The 26,947-nt window shown below is 43.5% G+C and overlaps 13 protein-coding genes across 13 annotated transcripts, besides 37 other annotated features; all 13 read right to left on the bottom strand.

The window, feature by feature from the left end:
• Positions 1-26,947: part of a sequence feature (sequence corresponds to BAC RPCI93-48O8) that runs on past both edges of the window.
• Positions 556-576: a sequence feature (AT_rich).
• Positions 603-634: a microsatellite.
• On the bottom strand, positions 970-3,861 carry Tb927.3.2490 (hypothetical protein, conserved; the record flags this gene model as incomplete). Its single annotated transcript, XM_838750.1, has 1 exon — positions 970-3,861. One exon carries the CDS (start codon positions 3,859-3,861, stop codon positions 970-972), a length of 2,892 nt encoding a protein of 963 aa, XP_843843.1.
• Positions 3,929-3,998: a sequence feature (A-rich).
• Positions 4,180-4,239: a microsatellite.
• Positions 4,426-4,452: a microsatellite.
• Positions 4,456-4,475: a microsatellite.
• Positions 4,611-5,369, bottom strand: Tb927.3.2480 (hypothetical protein, conserved; the record flags this gene model as incomplete). Its single annotated transcript, XM_838749.1, has 1 exon — positions 4,611-5,369. One exon carries the CDS (start codon positions 5,367-5,369, stop codon positions 4,611-4,613), a length of 759 nt encoding a protein of 252 aa, XP_843842.1.
• Positions 5,384-5,414: a sequence feature (AT_rich).
• Positions 5,416-5,467: a microsatellite.
• Positions 6,095-6,119: a sequence feature (AT_rich).
• Positions 6,410-6,431: a microsatellite.
• Positions 6,432-6,457: a sequence feature (AT_rich).
• Positions 6,651-6,679: a sequence feature (AT_rich).
• Positions 6,763-6,785: a sequence feature (AT_rich).
• Positions 7,298-7,347: a sequence feature (CT-rich).
• Positions 7,349-7,401: a microsatellite.
• Positions 7,516-7,676: a sequence feature (GA-rich).
• Positions 8,561-8,605: a microsatellite.
• Tb927.3.2470 (pumilio/PUF RNA binding protein 8, putative) lies at positions 9,158-10,972 on the bottom strand (the record flags this gene model as incomplete). Its single annotated transcript, XM_838748.1, has 1 exon — positions 9,158-10,972. The coding sequence occupies one exon, from the start codon at positions 10,970-10,972 to the stop codon at positions 9,158-9,160; it is 1,815 nt and encodes a 604-aa protein (XP_843841.1).
• Positions 10,704-10,762: a sequence feature (GA-rich).
• Positions 10,982-11,011: a sequence feature (AT_rich).
• Positions 11,049-11,087: a sequence feature (T-rich).
• Positions 11,180-11,214: a microsatellite.
• Positions 11,476-11,503: a microsatellite.
• On the bottom strand, positions 11,694-12,701 carry Tb927.3.2460 (hypothetical protein, conserved; the record flags this gene model as incomplete). Its single annotated transcript, XM_838747.1, has 1 exon — positions 11,694-12,701. One exon carries the CDS (start codon positions 12,699-12,701, stop codon positions 11,694-11,696), a length of 1,008 nt encoding a protein of 335 aa, XP_843840.1.
• On the bottom strand, positions 13,019-13,516 carry Tb927.3.2450 (hypothetical protein, conserved; the record flags this gene model as incomplete). The annotated part of the gene is made up of 1 exon (XM_838746.1): positions 13,019-13,516. One exon carries the CDS (start codon positions 13,514-13,516, stop codon positions 13,019-13,021), a length of 498 nt encoding a protein of 165 aa, XP_843839.1.
• Positions 13,123-13,158: a microsatellite.
• Positions 13,160-13,179: a microsatellite.
• Positions 13,266-13,299: a microsatellite.
• Positions 13,645-13,741: a sequence feature (A-rich).
• Positions 13,983-14,044: a microsatellite.
• Positions 14,643-14,754: a sequence feature (A-rich).
• Tb927.3.2440 (serine/threonine-protein kinase, putative) lies at positions 14,807-16,027 on the bottom strand (the record flags this gene model as incomplete). Its single annotated transcript, XM_838745.1, has 1 exon — positions 14,807-16,027. One exon carries the CDS (start codon positions 16,025-16,027, stop codon positions 14,807-14,809), a length of 1,221 nt encoding a protein of 406 aa, XP_843838.1.
• Positions 16,093-16,117: a sequence feature (AT_rich).
• Positions 16,145-16,165: a sequence feature (AT_rich).
• Positions 16,455-16,483: a sequence feature (AT_rich).
• On the bottom strand, positions 16,885-19,647 carry Tb927.3.2430 (hypothetical protein, conserved; the record flags this gene model as incomplete). Its single annotated transcript, XM_838744.1, has 1 exon — positions 16,885-19,647. The coding sequence occupies one exon, from the start codon at positions 19,645-19,647 to the stop codon at positions 16,885-16,887; it is 2,763 nt and encodes a 920-aa protein (XP_843837.1).
• Positions 19,868-19,893: a microsatellite.
• Positions 20,017-20,397, bottom strand: Tb927.3.2420 (hypothetical protein, conserved; the record flags this gene model as incomplete). Its single annotated transcript, XM_838743.1, has 1 exon — positions 20,017-20,397. One exon carries the CDS (start codon positions 20,395-20,397, stop codon positions 20,017-20,019), a length of 381 nt encoding a protein of 126 aa, XP_843836.1.
• Positions 20,689-20,712: a microsatellite.
• Positions 20,713-20,742: a microsatellite.
• Positions 20,816-21,712, bottom strand: Tb927.3.2410 (peroxisome assembly protein, putative; the record flags this gene model as incomplete). Its single annotated transcript, XM_838742.1, has 1 exon — positions 20,816-21,712. One exon carries the CDS (start codon positions 21,710-21,712, stop codon positions 20,816-20,818), a length of 897 nt encoding a protein of 298 aa, XP_843835.1.
• On the bottom strand, positions 22,265-23,188 carry Tb927.3.2400 (hypothetical protein, conserved; the record flags this gene model as incomplete). Its single annotated transcript, XM_838741.1, has 1 exon — positions 22,265-23,188. The coding sequence occupies one exon, from the start codon at positions 23,186-23,188 to the stop codon at positions 22,265-22,267; it is 924 nt and encodes a 307-aa protein (XP_843834.1).
• On the bottom strand, positions 23,553-24,881 carry Tb927.3.2390 (hypothetical protein, conserved; the record flags this gene model as incomplete). Its single annotated transcript, XM_838740.1, has 1 exon — positions 23,553-24,881. One exon carries the CDS (start codon positions 24,879-24,881, stop codon positions 23,553-23,555), a length of 1,329 nt encoding a protein of 442 aa, XP_843833.1.
• Positions 25,424-25,744, bottom strand: Tb927.3.2380 (hypothetical protein, conserved; the record flags this gene model as incomplete). The annotated part of the gene is made up of 1 exon (XM_838739.1): positions 25,424-25,744. One exon carries the CDS (start codon positions 25,742-25,744, stop codon positions 25,424-25,426), a length of 321 nt encoding a protein of 106 aa, XP_843832.1.
• Positions 26,117-26,146: a sequence feature (AT_rich).
• Tb927.3.2370 (hypothetical protein, conserved) lies at positions 26,249-26,653 on the bottom strand (the record flags this gene model as incomplete). Its single annotated transcript, XM_838738.1, has 1 exon — positions 26,249-26,653. One exon carries the CDS (start codon positions 26,651-26,653, stop codon positions 26,249-26,251), a length of 405 nt encoding a protein of 134 aa, XP_843831.1.
• Positions 26,866-26,919: a microsatellite.

Raw genomic sequence — 26,947 nt, 5'->3', positions numbered from 1 at the left:
TTAAATTCCTGTTCCCCGGACACTTTTTTTTAAAAAAAAACCCTCCCCTCGTGTTGCCTTTTCCCCCGTTCCACACATTTGCAAGAGTATTCCCCCGGCCCAAAATAATAAAATCCGGCAGCCCCCATCTTCAAATGCATCATTTCTGATCCTTCCGTCACATCGTTTGCGGGAGCACTTTACCCTTCCTAACTTTCCCTAGTGAGATGTGGCTGCGGGTGAGCTTTTTTCATGTGCGAAAATTAAAATATGCGGCTGTCCGCATATTTGACCCCATATCACGCCGTTATGTTTTTACGAAGAATACCCACCCTTGTGTCATTAAAGCAATAACGCTTTTTTTTTGTAAAAATTGCCGGTTCCACTTCATCACCTTTTGCGTGAGCTAACGAGCTTCATTCCGCAAGCAAAAAAATTTTTAACTAATGAATGTATATTTGAGTGGTACTGAAACTTGGGTTTCGCATGTTGCTGCGGTATGCGCCTTAACTCAGTTATTGGGGAAATATAGTCATTTTTTCCTAACTATAAACCCATAATCCTTTTTTCTTTGTCAAATAAAAATTTAAATATAAAGAAAGAAAGAAAGATGATGTGAGACGTATTATTATTATTATTGTGATTGTTACTATTAAGCATAACATTCGAACATATTATTTCAGTTTCGAAACGTGGGGATTTCACGCAACGCAGACTGGAACCAAGTTTATATTGCTCTTTCCTCCTCTTTCTACCTCCCTGCCCATTTCGGATATGACCGGAAGTTCCAAAAAAAAAAAAAGAACTTGAAAAAAAAACGTGGACACCCTTCCCAACTATTTACTAAATAATTGAACGTAGCGGGTGGGACAATGCGACGGCAGCAGAATCATCACTGAAATAAGGGGAAATAATAAAGAGGAAGGGAAGGTAAAGTTCAGAAACAAATTCTGTTGGCTCCTGATAACACTCTCATATTTCCTTCACCGCTCAGTACGGGAGCGGTATGACTCTCTTTTCGCATAAGAAATCATAAAGCTTCCCTGAGCGGAATAAGTCAAGACCGGAAGAAACACGGACATCATAAATCGTGATGGTATTCCTTTCCGCCTTTTCTGCCATTTCTTGCTTCATCCGAAGGAACAAAGCGGGCGGGATGTGGTTTTCACTACACAGCGTGGCTTCTTCAGACGACAGGGAAACAAACCCGCGCATGTTGTGTATATCAAGTGAACCACCCCATTTTATATCAACAGCACCTTCATGTGTGTTACTTGGTGATTCTTTCGTCGTATTGCCGTTCATCCTTTCCTCAAGAATTCGCTCAATAGGAGATTTTATTTGAAGGAGTCGCTTGAGCGCAACAAGCCAAGCCTCGCAGTCGCTGTCCGTTTCGCAAACAACTTCCAGAGATTTACCTCCACGAAGCAGAAGTGCAAAGGATCTGTAATTATGCAAACCAAGGTTGGCTGAGGTGATGTTTTGCGTTGGGTCTTGACGGTAAGTTCCGCTGTCAGAAACGGCCTCCTGACGCGTCTTCGCCAACTGAGCCTCACTGCTAAAGTTTGTAAATGAAGATGTGTATACGCCAATAACCACTTTCTTTATATCTTTCAGCCATATGGTGACGGGTGGTTTCTTCCGGCTGATTGGCGCGCCTTGGTTATCAATCTCACAGGAGTGAATGCGTTTGTAATCTTCGGAGAGGAAGTAGAACCGCCGGCGAATATTTCCTTTGCTTGAAATTTTGCTCATTCGGACACCGTTGCGCAAGTACGTAATGACTTGATCCACCAATGAGCTGAGGTGTTGCTCTTTTGTTATGGCGTCATGCACCTTCTCCTTTTTCTTAGCTTGATATGTGTCGAGTAGGCGCTGACGATATACTTCGAGGCCACGCTCCAGCTTTTCTCTCCGCGCCTTCTCCTCTTCGATCCGCGCAAGATATGTCTTTTTCTCTTCCGCAAACACATCCGCAAATTGTCGGCGAATGGCTTCCGTCTCCTCCAAATTCACGGGAACGTCCTCAAGTGAAATGAGTTTTGGCAAGTATTCCTCGATAGTTCGCACATCCGCGATGATTGCCTTTTCAGCAGCCTCTTCATTTGCTGTGGGCTGCTCACCGTTTTTCTTCCGTTCCTCGGCCAGCATCCGGACCTGATCAATAACCTTAGCGTTGATTTCTTTTATTTGGTTAATCCACTGTTTGCGCTGACGCCGCCTCTCCTCTAGCACCGTTTTGCGCATCGCTTGTATGGACTGTCGCTCACGCATAACCGCGTCACGGCCCTTTGACTTATCCAGCTTTATCATTTCCAAATTCTTCTGCTTGCTCTCAATTGCGTTTTGCCGAACACTAAGTTCCTGTTCAAGCTGGAGCATCTCTTCACGTAGCTTCTCGCACGCGGATTCCTCCTCCTGCTTCTTTTTGCGAATCTTTTCTAAGGTTTGCTCATATTCATGAATTCGTTTTTCCCTGTCCGCATGAAGCGCCGAGTTTTCCTTCATTTTCGCCTCGAGGGAGGCCTCCAGCGCCGAGAGCGTCGTCCCCGTCCGAGCTTCGAGATCCTTAATGATTTTATCAGCATCCTGCTTGGCTTGCTCGCGGACCAAACTCAGCTGCCTTTCACGGGCTTCCTCCCGTTTTGAAACAATGGCGCTAATGCGTTTCTGTTCCTCCTCTCTGATATTCTGAACTGGCTTCGGTTGGTCATATATACAGGGCCTGTAGTCATACACTGTGCGCGCAATTTGAAGCTCATCACGCAACTCCATAATATCTTGATCCAAACGCCACTTATCGACACTGAGGTCGCGCGTAATGGAACCGATGCTGCTCGTGCCAACAACGCTGCTAACTCGTCGCGAGAGTAAAAGGCAGTGGTATGACTCCTCTGCCCAAACAGCGTCTGTAAAGGCATGAATAATAAAAACGGTTGATGTTGGCTCATTGTAGCCGTTGTTGGGGTTGCCCTTCTCGGCATTGTATGCACGGCGAAGGAGCTGACTTAATTTCGACTTGCCGAATGGAATGCGCAGACGATTACAGCGAATACTGGAGATAATTCCTACTGCTGACGCAAGGACTTTCTGTGTCTTTTCATACTCCTGCTGAGTTTCTTCTTCAATTCCACAAAGAACAGGCCGTTCCGAGTCTCCCAGTGCAACAAACGTCATGGAGTTCGCTTCCACATACTCGCTGAATGCTTCCTCATCATCATAACGGTAGAGCTGAAGAATCATTGACTCAGGCATATATGGCGGAAGGGCTTCAAGCTCAGCTGTTGGTTGCCTCTCGCGGAGTACTGACTCGAAATGTTTTTGATAGTTCTTCGTAACTGTGTTAAAAACGGAACGCACATCCTCCGATGACGTTACACGAACACGCCCAACCATACGCACACGCGGGCCCTCCTTCACCGATTCTACAATTACTCCCATTTCGTTATTCTCATCAGTGAAGTCGGTGAGATGCTCTGAGGAACCAACACCATACGCAGAGATGGCGAAGATGCCTTTGGTGGCACCAACATCCACAACATCGCCAATGATCTTCGCAGCATAACCGCTACCCGATTCCGAACCAAACATAAGCTGCCGTTTCGGTGTGGAACGCACGCCGTAGCTGAAAACTACCAGATTTTTACGCCCTTCGAAATCCCGTGCAGCTGTTGCGAACACCCGCTGGTAAATGGAGCGGGATTGCGGTTGCTCCATCATCACGTCAGCAGTAAATGATGCGTTTGGAACGGGGAAACCAGCTTCTGCAAGAGGTTCCGGACATCTGAAGTTGATGGTTTCATTATCTACTGACAGAGCTGGGGGAATGCTCAGCGTTGGTAACTTGAGCGAGTGCGCACAGAACACAAGTTTCGCATCCATTGTTTCCTGTTTATCACCTGTGCGAAAATCTGGCCTTATTTTATTGCCCTATGATTGTTCTCTTAACTTTTTCCCGTTTTTTTTCCGTTTTTTTACTCTCCCTTCTATCGTTTTCTCTTCTTTTTTTTTTTTGCTTTAGCTTTAGCTTTTGTTTCGTTGCTATCTTTTCCTCAACTTCCTCCTCTTCTTCCACCCGTAACTAATCCCCACCTTTTTACACTGTTATGCCTAAGTGTCAGACACCTGTGGGTGTTTCTACTTGCACAATAACGAAACATGAAAAGACGACGAAGAAATAAATTGAAACAAAAAGGGCCAATATATACATATACACACATGTATATTTATATATTTCTATATATATATATATACATACATCAGCATATACACGACGAAGCAAATAAATCAGAGGGCACCGCAATTAATAGTGGAGAAGAGGAAGGTACACAACAAAGAAAAGAAGCAGCGACAAAGTTCCCATCTGATGCTGATACCGAATGAACGGGAAACACCACAAAAAACAATTATTGCGGCGATGGAGAAGTAGAAAAGTGCTTTCGGTGCAACCAAGCCAAACCAAACCAAACCAAAGCAGAAAGGAAAGGAAAGGAAAGTTGTAGGTTACATTTACAGTGGTAACCGACCGGACCGAGGACGGAAGAATACAAAAAAAAACAAGAAAAAATATATAAATATGATTACAAAAGGGCGAGAACAATGGGAAAAAGAGACATTCACATTCATTTCGATCACACCAGAAGTTGTGGACTCCACTGCGTAACACTACGGAAGAGATATCGTGTGGCTGCCGTACAAATCAGCACAACAACAGATGTAAATAATGGTGGATATCTATTTTCCACAAGACTGAAACCGCGAGCAGCCCAAAGGAGACTGATAAGATCCACCAGGGATACTAATGCGATGGGAATGCGCCAAATAAGGAACACTACGAAACACAACTTCGCTGAATAGGCAAGATTAACACATGTCATCCATGTGAGTACAACATCCCATAAAGCCGAGCCACCACGACGCCACGAATGAAGCGCAAATATAACAGTGACCAAAAGGCAAAGCAAATATTCTCCACAAGCACAAATAAATATATTGGGCAAAGTGTCCTGATACGCCATCAGCGGTTCTATTTTGGGATTCACATTCCGGAAAAGCTGAAGTGTCGCAACCGAACTTACGTTAGAAACCGGTCCCTTAGACCGAAGCATGCGTAAGGCGCCATACACCAAACTCGTTCGCACGACGTACGCTTCAATAAGTCGTGACAGGAGGGCTGTGCAAAATAATGTCGCGCGGATATCTTTTTTGTTAAATAACACATGAATCCATGCAGGTTTCTCAAGCAACGTGATGCTTATCCACTTTTGACAGTTAGAGAATTCATAATACCTATCACACCGCCTACCGCATGTCCCACACTTCTCAACCACCTCGTTTTCCGGCTGAACAATTCGGTAGACCGCCGCATTACATTGTATACACCGGAGCATACAATGCTGTTTCCTTTTATTTATTTATTTATTTTTAAAAAAAAAGAACAACACACAACAATAGCAATAATAATAATAATAATAACAGCAACAACAACGGAAAGTCGCCCCCCCGCTGCGCCGCTTGAGCTTTCAGAGCAATAACCAAGCGGAGCGGAATTATTTTAAGGAAAACAAAAAAGAAAGAAGGTATAAATTTCAAAATGACGCAATGAGTGTTGGATATTTCACATGCACGCGTACACACACAAATATATATCATATATTCCGTAACGCAGTTAAGATAAATTAGCGGATTATCAATAAACAAAACATTGCTACTTTTTTCCCCCCCTTTGTCCCTGTTATTTTCTCCCTTTTGTGTTTTTGTTTTGAAAGGATGAAAACTCATTAACCCTCACAAAAACGCATGAGCGTACGCAACACTCCCCCATTCTCTTAGCTTTTATAAAGGGAGCACATTGACTTTCTGCGCGAAAATGCTGCACAATTTTTATTTCATTTTTAAAAGTGTGTAGGCGGAGAAAGCAGTGGAAAAAAAAAGGAAAAAAAAAGGAGATAAAAAAGAGGGACGAATGGAAGATCATAACACCAAAAATTGCAAAAAAAAAACGGCACCGGCCCGAGAACTTACATTGTGATCAAAGTGAGTAAGTAAATAAAATAAAATAAAAACAGGTATGGCAATATAATGATTAACTAAATACCGAGGGAAGGTGACGGTGTTTTTTTTATTTTTATTTTTAAATACGCAGTCACGCACTTCTCAGTGAGTTCTCAGCGCAACACACCGCACGTATAAAAGGAAGAACACAAAAGGGACCCGGGGAGATTTTTTTTTTGTTTTTTTTAAAAAAAGATCTCTCCCCTCCAAACCTATGTCTAAATAGGTAGTGTAATGATTGATTTTTCACACTTTCCTTCCCTTCAACTGATCGTTATGGGTGCATCTTCATTGTTGGAATAAATAGTAATAATAATAATATCCAACAACATCGCCATGACACGTTTTATTTTATTTTATTTTTCTCTTCTTCTCCTTTATTTATTTATTTATTTATTATTATTATATTATTTTTTATTTTTTACGAGAGCGCTGCCTCACGATAAAGTAAATATCCCGCAATTGTGAAGTAAACCGCGAAAAATCCGACTAAAAATGTTCCCGCAAAATCCGTTAGTCGAGATGTTGTTTCTCTCGAATAAACGACATCCGCATCACCGAATAATTTAGCTGCAAGACTTGGACGCTTGAATCCATTTCGCTGTGGCGTCTCAGGCATTTATATTTGATATTAATATTTATAAATGATGCAAATAAACTCACACCTCTATTTCTTTTTTTTTGAAATTTTCTTTGTTATGCCGCTACTGTTGGTGATGCTGTTACTACTATTTATTATTTATTTATTTTTTCTCCCTTGAACTAATAAAGCAAAGAACAATTCATTCATTTATTTATTTATTCATGTGCACATTTACGTGACGCATAAGCACCAATAAATAAATAAATCAAACAGCAGATGGGTAGAGGAAAGCCGAAAGAAAGAAATGAAGTAAAAGGGAAGTAAAGGAAAGTGATGTAAAGGTATTTTTTTTGTTTGTTTCTGTTTAGAACTGTAAGAGTATGAAGGCAAAACGACAACAAGAACAAGATTTAAATAAATACAAAGACAACACATGCCAAAAGAATGCGAAGAAAGTACAAAAATACCAACCGTAGCGGTAATAACAACGCCTAAAAGAAAAAAAGAGGGGAGAACACAAAAGCAACAGAAAGAAATATTTGTACCATTTGATGCATTCGAGAATTCACCACCACAATAATCGGTAGAAACTCGACAAGATGTGCGAAAATCCTCCAAAACAAATCAAAGGATGTGGAAAGGGAGGGGATGGAAAGAAGATAAATGAAGATTTAGCGAATTAGAGAGAAAGGGATAGGGAAAGGAAGAGGAACACACAGAGAGAGAGAGAGGATATATAAATATAAATAAATAAATAAATAAATATATATATATATGTATATATAAAGAAAACAAAAAACGAACGGTGTCCCTCGCCTAATGAAGACACTTTTCATTAAAGATGGTTACCAAATTATACGACACCGTAAAACGTTTGCGTTGCCGTCTATTTGTGGTCACTTCCCTTTTTTTTTGTTTTATTTTGAAATTATTTCTTTCCCTCCTTCCCTCCCTTTTTCTTTTTCTTTCTCTCCCTCCCCTCGTAACTTCTTCACTCATTTCTCTCATCTTCATCTTCATTTCTTCAGTCCCTCTTTTTTTCTTTCTTTCTTTTGTTTTTGAGATCTATTTTACCGCCTATCGCTTGGAAGGCGCCTTTTCGAAATACAACGCCACAAAAAATACATACATGACGAAGAAAGTAACGACAAATCCCAACACAAAATCCCTCACAGGTCCTTTCAGAGTTTGAAAGATATTTGGACAAAACACTCCACGAATTTTTTTGCAAAGTGACATGTTTGGTGACGCCGCCCTCCAACAACTCTTTCGGCCTTCCCGCCTTCGTTGCGCAGATGAGGCGCGAGCTTTTGCTTTGGCCGTTTCAATATATTTTTCCACAACAGCCATATCAGGTGATGGAAGTTCATATTGCACATAATCCATATTAATTTTGCTCACTTCGCTGACAGCTTCGGATTTGCCGGCTTTGGCATTGCTGCTCTTCTTTGGTGGCATTTATTTCTTCAACAGTACCACCACCACAACCTTTTTTTTTTCGTTTCTCAGTTTTTTTTTCTTTCTTCTAACAACAACAAAATAAAAAATAAAATAGAAGGGAGTGATAATAACAGAGTGTGGGTATGCAATCAGATATGAGGAGACTACTCGTTGCGTACCTTCTATTCGTGTTTAATACTCCTTTTTTTTGATTGATTTTTCTTTCTATTCTATATATCACTTTGAATTCAGTACTTCTTCGCTCCGGTATTATTTCCCCTGATGTTGGTGTTATTATTTATTTGTTTGTTTGGTTTCTAAAGGTTTTTCCTCCGTGTTTCCTTCACTGTGGGCCCCCCCCCCCCCCACTCAATCAAACACACATAAACAAACAATGCGGGAGTAAACATTAAAAGAAGAGATACGAGAAGAGAGGAGGGGAAAATATTGCACATTCAAGAGAATGGGTTGGGACACACATCAAACCGCAACTTTTCGTTCACTTTATTTTTATTTTATTTTGTTATTATTATTATTATTATTTTTATTCGAAACTTATGTTAAGTGATAGGGAATGGGGGGGGGGGGTGGGTGGGTGAAAAGGAATGGATGCGTTGCACATTGTGAAAACAAAAAAAAAATGATTTTAACGGTGCGAATAACGAATTAAGAGAGTCATTCGGGTCGGTTGCGTGGGGCGGGGGGAGGAAGGGAGGAGGTAATGGTGAGTTCGAACGCATACACCTGAAACGAAGAATTATGTTTTGGTGCGCATGACGACGCGTGGCGCACTAACACTAACATCAATTTAACTTTTCTCTCCTCTAAATAGCGGAACCGCATACGTTGCATTTGTGCTGCGTAACTTTGTCCTCTTTCCTCCCTCCTCCTCGTCCTCCTCCTTTTTAAAATTTTTTTTTTTGCCCTGCTATGTGTTTTTCTTTTTTTTTTTGTTTTGTGCCTTCTGAAGTAATCCAACTGCTAACTTGAAAAGGAAGGGAAAGAACGAAGGGCTTCTGTTCCCCTCCCCCGCCCCATTTCACACCATTGTGACATTTATTCTTCGCCCGCGTAAACAAAGCAGGAAAAAAAAACAGTTCGTTATTTCTTGGGGAGAACCTTCTTTTTCTTCTTGAGTGTACTCACCGCATGGCTCACAGTTTCCACTTTAGTTCCTTCCTTGCGAGATCTCTCAACACCGCTACTTTTCATCATCTTTTTAACAACTCGGGGAGTCTCGGCGGGTTTTTGCATTTGCGGCCGTTCCAACCTCCGCCCTTTCGTTTTGTTTTGTACCTCTGATGTGATTTTCCCCACAGAATTTCCGCCTTCTTCATGTCGTGGTTCCTTCTTTCCACGTGAAAGCGATAAGCGTTCCAGCACTTGAACATCATTCGCTGAAAGCTTCAGTGCCTTCCGGTAAGCTGGCTCCTTTTCATGAACATGCAGCACCTCCCTTGCAATGAGACCCACGTAATGTTTATTAAGTTTTGAAGCCACTTCGGAGTTGCTCAGAACTTCCAAGAACTTTTTAATTAAAGTTGGCAACACAGCCAAATGCGTTTGCTCAGCGTCTTTGCTACACAGCTCAACTTCCTCTTCCTTGTACTCATGTGTGAGCCATGTGTGGCAATTCCACCGCGTATTCTCCACGGAGTAAAGGTTATGTTGGAACCAGTTGGGAAGGAGGAATTTAGTTTTGCGTTCGTCATGTGGTGTTAAAAGGTGTAACAAAATTTGATGTCCAAAGGGACTGTTGATAAGTTGTGTAATATGCGAGACCACATCATTCACCACATATTTGCAGAGAAGTTGCACATCATACACAATATCAAATAGACGCGCAATGACGGGAGCACTGTATTTGCTCACCACGAGTACACCAAGGTTTTCAGAGAAGGCGCGTAAAATAACCTTTCGCTTTTTAGGCTCCGTAAGTGAAAAGGCAAGTGATGCAAGAGGTGCTCCCTCGCGAATTGTGCACAGCACCGCCAAATGTGGTCGAAGTGTGTCACACAGCTCAGATACTTCATGTTTTGTTCCGTTTCGAATAAAGGCAGCGGCTAAGCGCTGGACAAATGGGAAATCCACAGCACTTTTTTGCGACACAAGTTTTTCACACAATTCAAAGAGTTTAGGAAGAAGTCTCTTGCGCTGCTCCACCTCTTGCGCTAACACATCCTCCAAAATGGGATAACCTTTCCACCGCTTCATGAGCGCAATGTTGTCCTTGAACACGGCTAAAATTAGAAGGTTTCGGTTCGTAGCCGTACAAAGGTTACTGCTATACGCGCTGTGGATCACCTCAATGCCGAAGCGATGCGAAATCAGCGTGGGGACGGCGGGAATGGTGAGTGACAGGATTTTATCAAACAAATCATGCGGTGCATGACGAAGTAATGCGACGACGACAAAATGACCATACGCATCAGTTGCGTAGTTCGCATATCCACTAGAAATTAGTCCAACAATTTTCCCAAGCTGCTCAGTTGAGCCGTACTTTATCATGGACTGAATGACACGACTTGTACGAGGCGTCCTCACATATGTGTCGAATTTTGGCTCAATCTTTTTTAGCAGTTTGTCAACTGTTGGGTATTTGTGTTTGTATCGACTGAGTTTCTGCTGCTTCACATCATCGGTGGAATCCTCCCCTTTTTTGTTCTTTCCTTTCTTTTTTTGTTTTTCCTTCTCTTCCTCTTCTTTAGATTGTCCCTCAGATGTGCGGAGAACCTCCCAAAGCCGTATGATTTCACCATACTCGGAAGACATCTTTAAGGCATGTTTCTCTGCTGAGTCGAGAATCCTTCCCTCACGCTTTTTAATTCGTGCAATCTTTACGAGCCTCTCCGACTTTGGAAGGCTACGCAGGCGGGCAACACGAGCCTCCTGCTTTTTTGTGTTAGTTTTACCCATCTTTTGTTGTTTATTTTAGTTTATTTTATTATTTTTTTTCCCACACGCAATGCAAACCATACACATGCAGAGGGTGAAAAAAATAATAAAATAAAAAAAAAAAAGAGGAAAGAAATGTAAAGTACGTGTGGGGGAAAAGATGAAAACAACAAAGGATATGGTGTGAATGATGAAATGAGGCGAAACACGCGCCAATTATAGGACTAAAACAACAACAACAATAACAATAACAAAAATAACAAATAGAAAAAAAATAGAGAGAAAAATAAAAAAGGAAGTTTTTAGCACCTTCAAGGGGTCGACATTTTTGTCACTGAAAATATATGATCCCCCCCGGGAGGATGCAGAAACGCGTCCACATCGCCCTCCACCGCCAGGCGAAAGTTCCGTTTTATTAATTCCAACGTAATGTGGATTCATAGAATTAAACAGCACAATCGTCATAACCTTCGATACCTCGTGTCGGAGGTCTCGTCTTCACAATCATGAAAAGGAGCCAAGCAAAGAACAAAAACGAAAACGAAAACAAAACAGCAACAACAGATACAGAGACAGAGAGAAAATACAGGGAAAATGGTAAAAATAACGGAAGAAAAAAAGGTAAACACCAACAAAAACGAAGTGGAAAAAAAGGCATCATACGTAATACAAGGTAGAGACAATGCTCGTTTTTTTTTTTTTTAAAACAAGGGGGAAAAAGCACTTATGACAGACGATGCAGTCAACAATGCTTTTTGACACGAAGAGACAAGGAACGTAACGCTTCACTTTCACATTCAGCAATTCGTACGTTGTTCCAAAATGCCTCTTCGCGTTTGATGACGTTGTGCGTTTGTTCATCGTATTCATCAAGTGCGCCACCCAGAAGCGATAATAAAACCGTAACAGCTTTTTGACAATCCGCCAATGCATCCTTTGCGCCTAACAACTGCGTGAAACTTCTCTGAAGACCACCAGCAGAAGCAGCAGGCGTGACGACATGAACTGAATTGCTTTGTGACTGTTCCCACTTCATTTGAGAGCGAATTCTCTCACCGATATCCGTAGCACACACCCGCCTAAGTGCCGCATATTCATCATTGTGTGCGGCATGCAGCTGCTCCGCATAATATGCCCAATGCTTACTACAAAATGCATCAGCATTACTGAGCGTTTCTTTAGTTGGTTTTGCTTTTCCATGTGATTCCCCTTTTGTGAGGAGAGCGACTAATTTCTTCCGTGAGGCTGTGAGATGAGGTTCCGCAACCGATGGCATGGATTCATCAACCCATCGAAGAAGCGCCTCCACACATGTCTGATGTTCCTCAGCGGTAACACTCAACGAAACATCACCCGCATCCGTATTTGCATTTGCATTTACATTTACATTTACATCCCTCGCCCTCTTGCATTTATGCAGCCGCACATATTCATCAATTGGATCGGGTGAAGAAAAATCCGATAACGCTGTTTCTTTCTTTGGTGTGTCTTCCATTTTTAGTAAATATTGACGCTTATATTTGTGGCATCTTGTGGATTGCAGTAATTTCTTTTTGGAAGTGGCAAGTGATGCAACAATGCCGCGAGTGGTGTCTTGGAGGTGTTGAAGCTTGAGCGATATTGCAAGAAGTGGCTCTACTGCATATAATTGATCCTCCCAAAGTTTTAAGGCATCAGCAATATCTTCAACACCTTCTGACAGTTCCACATTGCAGCTTAAAAACTCATTTTCCCCTTTAACTTCTTTCATTTCTTTACGCTTCAAAACCGTCACTATGCGCGTATATATATATATGTGTGTACTTCTTTGCGTAACTTTACAGTTTGTAACTAACACAGTGGTTGGGGTGAAAGCGAAGGAAACCAAACCAAACAAAAAAGGGGGAAAAAGCCTTCACTTTGCGATACAGGAAGGGAGGAAACTGACACAAGAGGAAGGAAGAAAAACAAAAGTGATGAAGAAACGAAAAAAAAAAAAGAGTAGGTAACGGACGAGGACATCGCTGCGTTTGCGTTACAACCCGGTGCATTTTCACTCATTTCCCAATGCAAGAGGTCATCATTTGTTCAGTACAAACGTATATATTTCTTTATATTATTGGAGACCTGCACGGCAAAAAAAAAAAGGTAGCGGAAAAGTGTGAACAACTGACAGTGAGGTGCTGGTGGGCACAAAACAAAACAAAACAAAACAAAACAAATCAAAAACATCATCATCATCATCATCAACAAAAAGGAAATGAAAACAATCAAAAGGAAGATATATGAGCATCTCAATCGGTCTGACCGGGAGAAACGCAAATAGCAGTGAATAAATAATGATAGTAATAATAATAACAATAATAATACCCCCACCCCCCTCAAAAAAAGAAAAGAAAACAGCAACGCCAAAAACGCCAACAAGGGAAGAAAACAAAAAAAAAGTCTAATGTTCGCTGCAGTGCCATGCAAGTGAAGTGAAGTGAAAGAGGAAAAAAAAACATTAAAAAGAAACAAGAAACACAAGAGCAAGAAGAGTAGTAGTGGTAATATAACGGTTTCACAGACGTAAGGATAACTGCACATGTCACACGCCCAGCGGGATTTGTTGGTAAAATAACAAACGAAGTGGTGAGCCAGTGAAGAGATATCTGTTTTATTTTATTTTCGTTTGTTTTGTCCTGAATTTCTGTTTAATCAATGTATATATATACCTTCTTTTTTTTTTTCATTTTGTTGCTGCTGTTATAATATACTTTCTCTCCCATTGCCTCCTTTTTGTTTTTTTACTTCCTCTTTCTTTTATTTCCTGCTTCTGCTGCTGCCATCGCTCTTCCACACATCCAAGCAAACAAAATAAAACACAGGGAGCCAATCAGTTAATTACTCAAGGCATATCGACGCGCCGCACGGAATAGTTAAATAAAAAGAAAAAAATGTTGGAGAAAAATCAAATGAAAGAAAAAAAAATAGAAAATAGCAACACTTATAATTGTGCTGACCATGATCATTAGCATCATCACATCTGAAGCTCCAAGAAAGAAGGAAAAAAACATACCCACACAGAAACACAAGTAAACATATATATTATATATATAAATACATACATTCATATTGCAAGGGAATTATGAAAAGAGTCAATAAATGATGAAACTCTCCTCCAAACAATAAGAACAAGAAAAAAAAAACGAAATGTTACGCGTCCGTGGCTCCGTGTGTTGTCGTTTAATGACAAGAGGAATTACTGCACATGAAAGCCTACATGCATTTAATTCATATAAAACACACGAAAAATTGAAAAAGTGGTTGGTTGGATGGCGGTAACGTGACGTGGTGGCAGGAACGGAATCGAAAAAGTAGATAAGGGAAATATATCAGGAATAAATGAGGGGGTGGGTGGAAAATGCACATGAAATGGTAAATACACAAGCAAGGACAAACGCAACAGTTATAACACACACCACACAAGAAGGAAGAAAAAAAAAACCATACACACACACACACAAACACAAAGAGAGAGATCAAAAAAAGTAAAAAAAAAGTATCAGTCCTGTATTTCACGCCACAAACACAAACATCACATATCTACACCAGCTCCTAACGCACCCCCTTTTTTCTTCCTACAAACACTTACACTTTACTTACTCTTAATTTCCCCTTTTCATGCTCTTCTTTCGTCACAACGTTCATCCACACTCATTTCATCCCAAACTCTCTTTTGTTTTCTTTCATTACCCTCTTGTTTTATTTTCCTCTTCTTGTGTTACGTTTGCCTTTTTTATTTTTTTAGTTTTTGTTTGATTTTATTTCGTTTTTTTTTCTTTACTGCACCCTTTCATTACCAACAATGCTGAAAAGGAGGGCATATTTGACACCCTAACTACCACCACCCAGATGATTATCAGTAGTACATGAAAACCCGTTAAAGAGTTGCTGCTGCCGAGCATTTAATTGACTCGAATGTGCTGGTGTGTTAACAACCTGTGCGGGATTCTTTGATGAGTTGTTTCCACTTTGTGCAGCTGAGCGTTCCGCTATTAACTTATCTACTGATGGAGCGGGTACCCACCTCGGTGGTTTCACCTTCTTTTGCATCACTTCATCGAAGTTAATGCCTGTCCAGAATGGGTGAGCTTTTACTTCTGGTCCCTTAATGCGATGGGCTGCATCTTTCACCAGCAGCCGACTTATCAAATCTTTCGCCTCAGACGGAATTGAAACAGTGCTTGGGAAGCGGAGATCCGAATAGAGAATGTTGTCGAACACTTCTTTCATATTCTTCCCACTAAATGGCGTGCGGCCACATAACATGCGGTATAACAGAATTCCAAAGGACCAAAAGTCCACGGCGTTCGTGTACTCACGTTGCTTCAGAACATCAGGTGCGACATAAAATGGTGAACCAACAAATGAGTTCGCCCGCATGTCCGTTACCGATGCATTCTCACCCATTTTGGCATCATAAAAGTCTTTTGATAGACCAAAATCCGCCAAAACGCAGTGTCCATCTCCAGTTAACAATATGTTCTCCGGTTTCAAATCACGATAAATGACGCTCTGTTCGTGCAATGTGAGAATTGCCATTAGGATCTCAGCCCCATACAACTTGGATGTGGGTAAGTCAAGCTGCTTGTTAGGAACTGAATTCATATATTTGTCAAGGTCACCTCCCGCCATGTACTCCATCACAAAGAAGAGTTTGTGCTCGGACTGAAAAGTCCAGTAGAGCTTTAAGAGGAAGGGATGATTAATACGGGAGAGCACATTACGTTCGATAAAGACATCGCGGCATCGATTGTGATCGAGAAGCCCCTGTTTATTTACCACCTTCATAGCATATAAGTTGTTTGTCCCCACACGGCGCACAAGAACTACATATGCGAAGGATCCCTTTCCTAATGTGTCAATTGTTTCAAAGTCCTCCTTTGTCACCTTTTCGGTGGTATTTTCATCCTTACGCTCGCTGCCACTCTTGTGACTGTTTCCACTCTTTGTATTGGAGCTTTCGCCATCCCTCTTTTCCTTTTCCTTTGATTTATCCTTATCCTTATCTTTATCCTTCTTGCTCTTGCCCCGGCCAAATAGTCTATTGAGCATCACTGCCTCTATTTTATTTATACAGTGCTGCTGATACTTCCGCCAAGTTTATTCTTCCCAACACGTTTAATATATATATATATATATTATGCACTACACACTGTTCGTCCTCTACGCTTATTATTATTTTTATTATTTGCTTCGCTGCACAAACAAATACGAAGGCAGCAAAGTATTAACGGTTGTTGTAACCGACGGCTCACACACACAGACACACACGGTTGCTCTGCACCCTTGTTTTATGTTTCCTTTTTTTACTTTATTATTTTTTTCTTGCTCAGCACCGGGTGTTTGCCGGCAGAGCACTTGGAATGAGAAATGTAGATGGAAAGATGGAAAGAAAAGGAAGCAAATGAAGGAGGAAACAAACCAATTCCACTCAGTTAACAAAGAAAGCAGCATATACCCCTTTTCAGGCAGTGACTGCAAAAAAAAAAAAAAATAATAATAATAAATGAATGAATGCAAAAAACAACAAGGGATTGAGCGATTGAACCGTAAAACCGCACACCCTCCTCCTTTTTTTTTTCAAGCGTATTCACGCCACTACCCTGAAAAAAAAAACACTGAGAGAAAAAGTAAAAGCAAAAAACATAAAGAGAGATTTGTGTGGCGATTGTGAACCACATGTTTTGGAATGTGATTGTTATCCGAAAAGTAAGCAACCGTAGGCGAAAAATAGAGAAGGCAACTGCAACCAGCGTAGCAGCCCAGCAACGCACATTTGCCTCTTTTTTTTTCAAATTTTTTGTCGACACGTTAAGCACCATGCTGAAAAGCCCATCCCCCCCTCCCACACCCACCCTCTTGCCCAGGATTCAAATGTTGCCGGCATCACACACATACGCGTCTTCAACTTATAAAATAGATGCAATAAATGCCGCAGCTCGCCGTAGGAAAAGAGGCCGTGGTGCACCTTTGCCCAAGAGCAATACGAGGGATGAAACATCTCCACCACATACGTTGCGCCATGCAACATAGTCGTCTAGAAGCTTAGCCGGGTCGGTATCGACATTTAGCAAGTCATCACCATTTGCCGCCATTACACCAAGGTGAATGTGAAGCACCGAGAGGACGTTTGCAACTGCAAGCCAACAGAAAAGTGCCAACACTCGCGGAAAGTTCGGCTCGCTCAGAAGGGCCAACTGACGAGTCTCCTCCATTTGCAATAATTCAGCTACGGGAAGGATTTGATCACTTCCACTGGCAACTGCGGTGCCCCCGTGCGTCGCTGCCATGTCAACGGCTTCAGCTAACCACGCCTTGATGTAGCCAAGAGCCACAGCCCCAAATTCCTCAGCAGAGAATTCCCGCGATTCCTCCCCCTCAAATACACCATGCGACTTCAACAGCTGAGCAATAAATGTTTCGGCTAGTCGTCTAATAGAATGCACGCCAGAACGCAGCCGTTCCTCAAACAGAGAAGGTGGTGCTAACACATGTGACTCATCACGAAGCAGGGGGTGAAACTTCGATAATATCATGGTACATGCCTGAAACGTGATAACAAAGAAGTTCTCCTGCGACGTAAACTCCATGAACACGTCCTCACTACTAAGGTCCACCAGCAACTTCGTGTGCACGTATAAGTGGTCCACTTTTGCTTTCATCAACACAAATTGGTGAATGGGAATAAGATCGTCAGCGGAGCCAGACGCTGGTTGCGCATTCCTTTTGGGCAACAGTGCCAGAGGCCCATCATCAAGAGTTACACGTGCCAGACGTGTGGAAAGGTCAATTTCCATAGACCACTGTGCAAGAATCTTGAGTTTGCTTCCATACGTCCACACACCACGGGCTAGACGCTCAATCCGGTTGACAGCGTCGGCGTACGGGTCGAAGAGCTCTTCCGAACTTTGCTGCCGCGCGAAACTCACTCCGAGGTCGTCAAGTGTGGTATGTTCACGCACTCTTTCCAACGCCTGAGTAAGCGCAATGTCCTCCACATCATACGCATGAACATAAAGGTTGAACAGCACATTGTAGACGCTGCGAAGCGTTAAGTCAAGTAGCTTCCGCATGACGAATAAATGCGAACTTGGACTCGACAATGAAGAGTCGCCTAACATTTCCACTACCCACCGCTCTGTTGAGCGGACAAATGAAATAATGTCGGTAAGCGCAAGGTCCACATCACATGCCGTTATCCGTCGCCCCTTTATGTTGTGGATACAGCCGCCGTATGAGTTACGTACATAACACCAACCGAGTGGGTTCGACCCCCAGCCAGATCCTATTTCACTGCTGCTCCCACACGACCCATGAAGAAAGTAAAAGCAACGTTGAAAAACTTTTAGGGCGTTTCTTATTGCATCCTCATTGCTGCAGAAGTCGGCAAGAACCACCTGCTCCTCCTCTTCCGTGGTTGCGAGACCCAGTCGCTCACGGAAAGAAGCACACGCGGCATATTTCTGCTCCTTTGACTCGTCAGTGAGTCCTGAGAGCAGCGATTCCCAATGAAAGCATTGGAACCAACCGCGCGTATCCATATCTTGCCGACCACTCGCTTTATTGTCGTTGGAGGATGCCATGAACACACGCCCTTGCGTGGGGGAGAATAGATTCTTCCACTCAGCTGTTATGCGAGATCCACATGGAAGCGTCACATGTCCCTCGCCCAGGAAACGGCCCATTTCCCACACACCGTCAAATATAACGCCATCCCAACCCCGTGGTGGTCCCTGGCGCTTGTGACCACTTATTTCATAGTCCGCGCCGCTACAACCGCAGGATTCGGTGAAAGTATTTTTAAAACGATCCTCTATTCTCTGTTTAGCCGCCTCCGCAGCCTCGACGTGTTGATTTTCCACCTGTTCCTGCTGATACAAAAAGCCCACACCATCGGGAATTTTACTAGCCCTATTTCCCCACCTGCATGCGTGCACAAAAAGCGTGCCAGTGTCATGGAACCTACCTCGTTGAAACAATCCAATATAGCGGTCGCCATATTTTGTCACATAACAACCGAAACCCGACGGCATGTCGTTGTCCCATTGACCAAAGTAACGGTCACCCCCGCTATGGACAATTTCTCCCCAACGTTCACGCACTAAAGTCAGGCTGTGAACCCAAATGGAAAACTTCGACAAACGGCACCGCAAGGAGGAGGGAATATTTGCGGCCGCACTGTTATTTTGATGAGCGGACAAAAAACCGTTGTACCTTGTGCCATCACGGTAATCAACACGGGACTGACTCGTGAGGTCGGGACGGTTCATTTTCCACTTACACCATAATGCATATCGCTCCGTATTCAGCACACCGTACCCGTCACGGCAGCGGTTAACGAAACCACCTTCATAAAAATGTTTCCCCTCCCCCGAAAACAGCCTCCCGTTTCCATGAGGCACCTCAATGGAACCTGAACGAGTCACTTCCCCGAAATACTTATCGTTGAAATCTACGTTTAGTTCCTTATATTGCCGTTCATTGGCTGCAGAGGTTGCGGTTGAGGCACCGCAATGTTCCTTCATTGCCATAGTCATGGCAGAGGAAAAAGGAGGCACAACGGGAGTGTTTTTCATTATGTTCCAGCTCTTCAGAGACGGTGAATGAAGGAGCGGGTTCTCACTCTTTAAAGAATCGAACTCAGTTTCAGACTCACTGTTGCATCGTTTCATGAACTCACTTCCCTCTCTCTTTTTTCCTTTTTGAATCTCAGCTGGTCCGCTCCAACTATATCGCTGCTTGGACCACGATGAGAAGTTGAAAAAAATAAGGGACCGAAGGGTAGCGTAAAGCAAAGAAAAGGAAGGAACAGAGAAGAAAGAGGAGCCTTTAGTTGCGTGGCACCCTTCCCCCTTCCTCCAAAGAAAGGCGTGGGGATGAAGGGGCGGAATCTAATAATAATAATAATAATGACAATAGGGAAGCTTAGCGCACGGGCAAGTTCACTCATTAGATAAAATGAAAGCATCATCTTTACAACCTCACTTACAGCTCGTTTCCATGCATAAGTCGTGGGTTCGCATAACGCCAAGGTCCCTCCTTCAATTTCGCTTTTTCTCTCCTTTTGACTCGAACTCGTCAATTATTTTCTGCTTCGCCTCGTCACGCAATTGTTCCAGCGTTTCGTAATATTTCTTCACTTCGTTTTCATCGCACCACCGCTGATCCGGATCTTCGTTTTGGTACCAATTTGGGCCCCAGACAATAAGCGACACTCCGCACGCCGCCGCTACAGCAAAAAATGCCGTGTGAACGTTTCCAACGAAGTAACCGCACACTGTCGCGACAAAAACGGTAGTGAGCATAAGGTGGCTGATCCTCGTTGCCGCAGCACGCTGATCTGTTAAAGACATGGGTGATGAGAGCCCCGCAACCCACCGTGTGAAAGGGTGCACGGACTGCACTTCCTTTGCACCAGCCATTTGAGCTTTGAACAAATTCGAATGCTACGAAACTGGCAACGAAAAAAAAAGTTTTTACACACGCTTTTCTTTTTCTTACTTAATATTATTGTAATTGTTATCACGCGGGTGAATTGATAAGGCACAAAGGAAAGTAAAGAGCAAGGGAGCTTATGACAATCGGTACTGTATTCAGTTTGGAAAGGAACAAGTGACAATCCCGTACATACACATACAAAGAACGTGTACGCCGTGTGAGAAATGTACGGTCAATTACTGTAACCGACAAACAAAGGGATGGAAGTGAGGGATACACACACACACACACACACACACATACATATATATATATATATATATATATATGCAGGGAAAAGACGCGGAGGTGGAACCTTGCGTACCAACTGCACCTGCCACTTCTTCCTCCTCTGCCGTCAGTCTACGACGCACCGCTGTCGCCATCCGCAACCGGGGGCTCCTTCGCCACATAGAAATAGAGCGGGACTAACGAGTTTACTGTTATTCGCCGTCTGCAAAAAGGACAAATGGCTCCCTGTGTGTTCGACTTAATCCACTCTGAAAGGCAGCGCCAGCAGAAAATATGGCCGCAGAGAGTTGCCGTGGGCTGCTTACGGTTCCCAAGACAAAGCATGCATTTACCAGACACTGACGCATGCTCATCCGCCGTGTCTGAATCATCCTCTCCGCGACCTGCAGCTCCGCCCTGCTCATTTTGTTCACCCGCGCCACGATTCCCCCGCCATTCTGCCACAGCCCGCCAGAGCCGAATCAACAGCTCGAGCATTAACACAAATCCTAGTTTAAGATATGTACGGGGGGCACCTTCACCATTTTGAAGGGCACCCGAAGGCACAAGGCTGAGATAACGCACTCTGAGGAAACGGTGGGCAAGAGTACCGTATGTTTCAAGCAGCATCAACATCATCAAAGTACATTTGCTCACATTCGATACGACATCGTGTGGTGGGAGCCGGGGGAATAAACGCACTGCAAATTGAAAAACTACCGCTGGTTCCAAAGCGAGAAATGTTGCGAGAAGCAGCTTTCTCCGCATGCCGACCAGCCGAGGTGGGTTACTACCCGTCACTGGTAAGAGGTCACAGAATTCTTGTCCCAACGTCTGCCCACGCAGCAGCGCAAACGCCACATAAATCCCCTTTGCTAAGTAACAGAGTTGCGCATCGTAGCAATTGGTGGTGTGTGCGCCGAAGAGAGCAGTGACTATATTTGTGATTTGCCGATTCAGATGCGTGCTGATGATGTGATCATCCTTGTACAACGAGCGCAGAAGGTACGGTGCAGTGGCCGGTTGCATTTTTCAGATGTGTGCGCCACGTTATTAAAGCCACAACACTCTTTGGCCGAGTTCCCTTACACACTGTAAAATATGTGATACACTTCTACTTCCTTTGTTCTCCTTTATTTATTGATATGTATATATATTTTTTGTTGTATTGAAATCACAAACACCTCTCCAAAGTGTAACATACACAAGAATATTAATCCAAAGACAACAAGTGAAAGGAATGAAAGAAAAAAGATGTAAAGAGCCAATTCAATAGGCAGATGAGGCGTGTGTGTGTTTGTGTGACATCAAAGGTAAAAGTAAAAATAGGTTGTTGAGGGGGGGGCAAAACCGGAAAATGGAAAAGAGAGGGGTGTGCAAGACCAGCAAAACTAAATAAAAATCGACAGGTCCGTCCATAACCATGGTTACGAGGAACGGAAGTCGTCGACTGTTGGGTTTCTTGAAGCAAAGCCCTCAACGGATAAACAAGCGCAGGCCCAAATCAGTGGTTTCGGCAGGGCATATGACGTGTGTAGATACACGTCTGACATCTAGTGGGCAGCCTAAGGAAAAAATGGATCACACCTCCGCCTCTTCAACCATCACGACGGCCGTAGCGAGTGGCGTTAAACTGCTAACACCTTCCTGGAAAATCGACGGTGGGATAGGAGAACAAAGTGAGGCTTTTACGTTAGCCACACACCCACCACGGCTGAAGTAGTGCACCGAAACGCCATCACAGTTCAGTTCCTCGCCAGTGGTCATGTTCTTTGTTACCAGCATCGCATGGTACACCGCCAATGGTGCTACAAAAGCGCACGAAATGAGAGCAACTAATGAAATTGTTGGTTCAATGTAGTGCGTTTCCCCAAATGCTGAAACAAACATGCTCTTCTCGGTGCAGAACACGGTGCCACAGAGTCGCGCAACCCGAATTGCGATCCCCCAAACCCCACTGACTAAAACTGTTAAGGAAAGGCAGGTCACAGACCACAAAAAGAACCAATAGAAGCGGTAGTTGCGCTCCCCTACGCATGTACCAACCCAAGGACAATGATGATCGCGTCGTAAGATGCAAACGCCGCAGTAACTACAGTGAACTGCACGTAGAGGCCGAAACTGATTACAGGTATAGCACCATTTGCAACGCAGCAAGGCGCTTTCTTCCTCACCATTTTTATTAATAAACGTAACGAGTTCCGCATCCTTTCCTTTTGACACCCCATTCTTTGTATCGCGCTCCATTTCCTCACGAGTACGCCATGGGCAAATTCCCGGATCTGATGTGGAGCAGAGCCACATGAATCCTAGAGACAGAAAGGCTGAGGTACCACACAAAATTCGTAACATCAGCATATTGTTAAGCGCGATAGAAGCAGTAGACACAGCGATAATGGAAAGAAAACATGAAGCTGCGAAAATATAGTTGGGTCCCACACAAAACGCACCATTGCGCCAAACTCGGATGGCGCCAGCACGTTTGGGGGAAAGAAAGCTGAGCATGAGACCCTACACTATAGCGCCACAGAAACGTTGAAGTTGTTGTTCTATTTTCCAAATCTCATCCGACGATGATTCTTTTGCACTACAAGGCTAACATTAAAGGCAAAAGGGTTATGGTAAGACCATGCACTACAATCAACAAACAAAATACAACATAGCCGTTTGAAAAAACATATTCAAACACAAAAATGGAGTGAGGGAGATGTGAGTGACGCACTTTAGAACTTCAAAAATGTCCTCAAACACACACACACACACCTAAGCACACAACGGCACCGGCACCTCGTACACATGCACGGGGACCTCTGCTCGTTTGAAGGGTGTGCTTCCTTCCCTTATTAACAAAAAGAAGTTTAGATGTGATTCATTCCCCAACAAGGCTGTAATAATTACAGAAATGCTCGCCCATGTGGTCGCGGTCGATCCACTCCAATGGAAACACCCTTCTCACGCGAAACCCCAATTTAACTAAGCTAGCCTCCAGATTAACTATCTGGTTCACTGTCCACGGTAAGCAAATAACATACGGCTTCAGCTCTTTCTTATCCTCTCCTAATTGTGCTCGTTCTTGTTCCACAGTTACTTTTTCAATGAGCTCCCTCAATCGACCCCAACCCACCCGCGCCTCCCCTTTTGACGCAGAGGAGAATGTGGGCCAATAAATACACTTGACTTCAAATGGAATTAGAAGGTGCTGCAAGTAAGCCGACCAGCTCAATTCTGTGCCCGCAGGGTACAAAAACGGTGGCTCACGCGAGTCACGAAGAATGTCGAGAAAGCGATGATGCACACCAAGGGCGGGGAATGTGTCATCACGCAGGGGAAACAGGGATGCAGGGGCAATACGATCAATATACTCAAATGATACCCCCTCCATGAGAACAGCATCGCATAGCCCCACCGTCTTTCCCAGTGCAGCAAAAAACGACTTTGTCCCAACCTGTGGGCAGGGGACCGCAAGAACAATGATATTCTCATCCTTAGAAACAAGTTCAGCTATTTTTAATTCATACTTTACCCGGCCATCCTCAGCGACACGCATCACACAGGGAGGTGGCAACAAACTTCGATACGCCGGAGGCACCTCCGCTACGGCGTGCTGCTCAGTTATCTCACGGAACCACTCCATCACCTCCGTGCGACACATGCCCGACCAGTGTACCAGGTATACGTACACGAAACGATCCACATTTACCATAACGATAAGAAGAAGTAAAAGTATAACAATCAAAAGGGCCCCAACACGCACCATACGTTGGTAAGCCGTGGCTACGTGAAAAACGTCCAGTACCTCCTTTACAAACTTTTCTCGGAGCACAAGATTTGCAGCGCATCTACCCGCTCCCGTCCTCAATACTAACTGCTCCTGCGCATTCATCCACCGCACAATTTTGTTAAACTCCTCTTCCACAGCCCGGTTGAGAAGCCAAGAGCGTTTCCCAAAGAAGCCACGGATCCCATTTATCTGTCGTATCAGCAAAACATGTCGGATTATCGGAAGCTGTAACCATGGGGATCCCGGTAGCGTTGTGTAATTGTTAAGGACGTCTTCGATATCCTCCTTCGGTATGTATTTCCGATGCTTGTGGCGCCTCGCTATCACATATATCTGGGCGTAAAGAATTCGGGAAGACTTGTCGAATCGCAATTTCTTTGGGAAGGTTTGCCTGTAAACATCGCGTAATATTTTCATGAAGGGCCGTATCACATTCAGCTACGTGGGCTTCCAAACACAAACGATATGTGCCAGCCACTAAATACAAAGAAAATAACAAAACAAACAAAGTTCTGTGCCGATGCCACCACTAGGAGTGGGATATGAATCAAATGGCGTCGGGTGAGCTTTTTTTTTTTTAGAGGTACAAAAAGCTCCCAATGGTCTTGAGTATTACGAAAACACAGAACAAAAAAGAAAAAAAAAGGTGAAAAAAAAATTCAAGACAATTTTGTGGCATGCAGTTTAGTCGGACACCAACACAAATAAAAGAGGCTAAACTAGGATAAAATACCCAAGATATGACACTAATATACACCATTGCATGCCCAGCTGACGACAAACGCGTGCCATTCGTCCTGTCAAGCAAATCAAAACACACAAAAAGACAAAACAAACTCGTGGGTGTCGAACGCTCACATATTCTTCAGGCGGAAAAGCCCCAAATGTACATGTTCCGATTGGAATTTTTTTGTTTTGACATTCAGCCGGTGTCTCTTATTAGTTATGATTTAATTGCCTCATTGCCGTGTTGCCCCTGGCACAGCGCCCCGCAGCAGAAGTGGCGCCGGCGGCTCCGTTACCCCTTGAGGTTTACTGTCAGACATAAACCTTCCCGTTTTGGGATTAAAGCCGGGTGGCAACTCATACGGATCCACCCACTTTTCCCGCACTGCTTCAAGCTTTGCGCTGTAAAACGAAACCAAAACCATTACGGGCGTAACAACTGCCATAAACATAAGCGCACTACTCAATTTGTTCACTTTCAATGTATTGCGTATGTGCCGATGGGCCTTCGGTGAATCTGCATCGGCTAGTAGCCCATGCGCATTTTTTTCCATATGCGTTTGCTATGCTATAAAAAGGCAAAGAGGATGATGAAGGTCCGCAACATTATAACGGGGAAAGTGGGGGCTATATAAGCCAAAGGTCAAGCGCTAAAAGGTAAAAGAAAAAAAAAAGAAACACATGCAAATCGAGTGTGGTGTCCCCCAAACTTCGCAAACAACAATAAGCCCTTCAATTGTTCGGCTTCCGGTAAAGCCAAAGCAGATTGTTGTCTGCCTAATGGTAGTCCATTTGTGGTACGCCAAGAGCTCCACACACGCCTTCTATGAGCCAGACAACAAACCATATATAAAGGCTGAAATGTGATCAAAAGGAAAAAAAAAGGGAAAAGGGAGGGGAAACTTGACATGAAACAAACTAAATTCAAAAATAATATATATATATATATATAAAAAGAAACAACTACGTACGCTAGAACCAACGACTAAATAGGTACTTGCACCCGCACAGCAAAACCTGCTTTCCCCTGATTCCCTCCATATGCTGGCTTCATGGTTTTATTTGCTTCGGTATGTCTGGATCTCGCCAACATTAGTTTCACCCCCAATGTTGTAGTGTTTGAGTCCTAAATACTCCCACCACCCATTCTTGCGCTGCGTCATGTAGAGGTCGTAATCCTTCTCGTTACGTCGGGTCCAAATGGACTTGCTCGCCCGCTCTAACCAGTTCTTACCGGCCACGTAGTTTACATAAAATGGTCCCAAGTACGAAGGCGCTATAACAATTGTTCCGATGACTACCGAAAAGCACACCATTAGGCGCCGCGCAGAGCGGAACCCCGCTCGCTGAATGCTTTTCGTCATCTTACGTTTGGGGTGGAAAAAATTTTCATTTGTTGCAGCACCTCCCGCCGTTTCATACCCTTCCGGACGGGGCGGCGTGCCCGGTGCCTTGTTGTTCATCCTTAACTCGCTCCACGAAGTACAAAGGCGAGGGAAAAGGAAGAAAAATATACGCAGATGAACATGTACCTGTGGGAGCGAACATATGTGATAAATTCACACAAAATGCGGTGCACCGCTCCATGGGAGTAGGGAGAGGGGAGGTACGTGGGAGAGAAAGATAACAAAAATGAAAGTGGCACAATATAGTAAAAATTATACAAAATAGACAGCAAACAGAACAGACAAACGTAAAACAAACAAACGAACAATAACAACAAACAAACTAGGATATTGTACGGGATCAAAACCGAG

Source organism: Trypanosoma brucei, chromosome 3, assembly GCF_000002445.2.
Source record: "Trypanosoma brucei brucei TREU927 chromosome 3, complete sequence".
Classification (NCBI taxonomy): Eukaryota; Euglenozoa; class Kinetoplastea; order Trypanosomatida; family Trypanosomatidae; genus Trypanosoma; species Trypanosoma brucei.
This window is presented reverse-complemented; position numbering and strand designations above follow the sequence as displayed.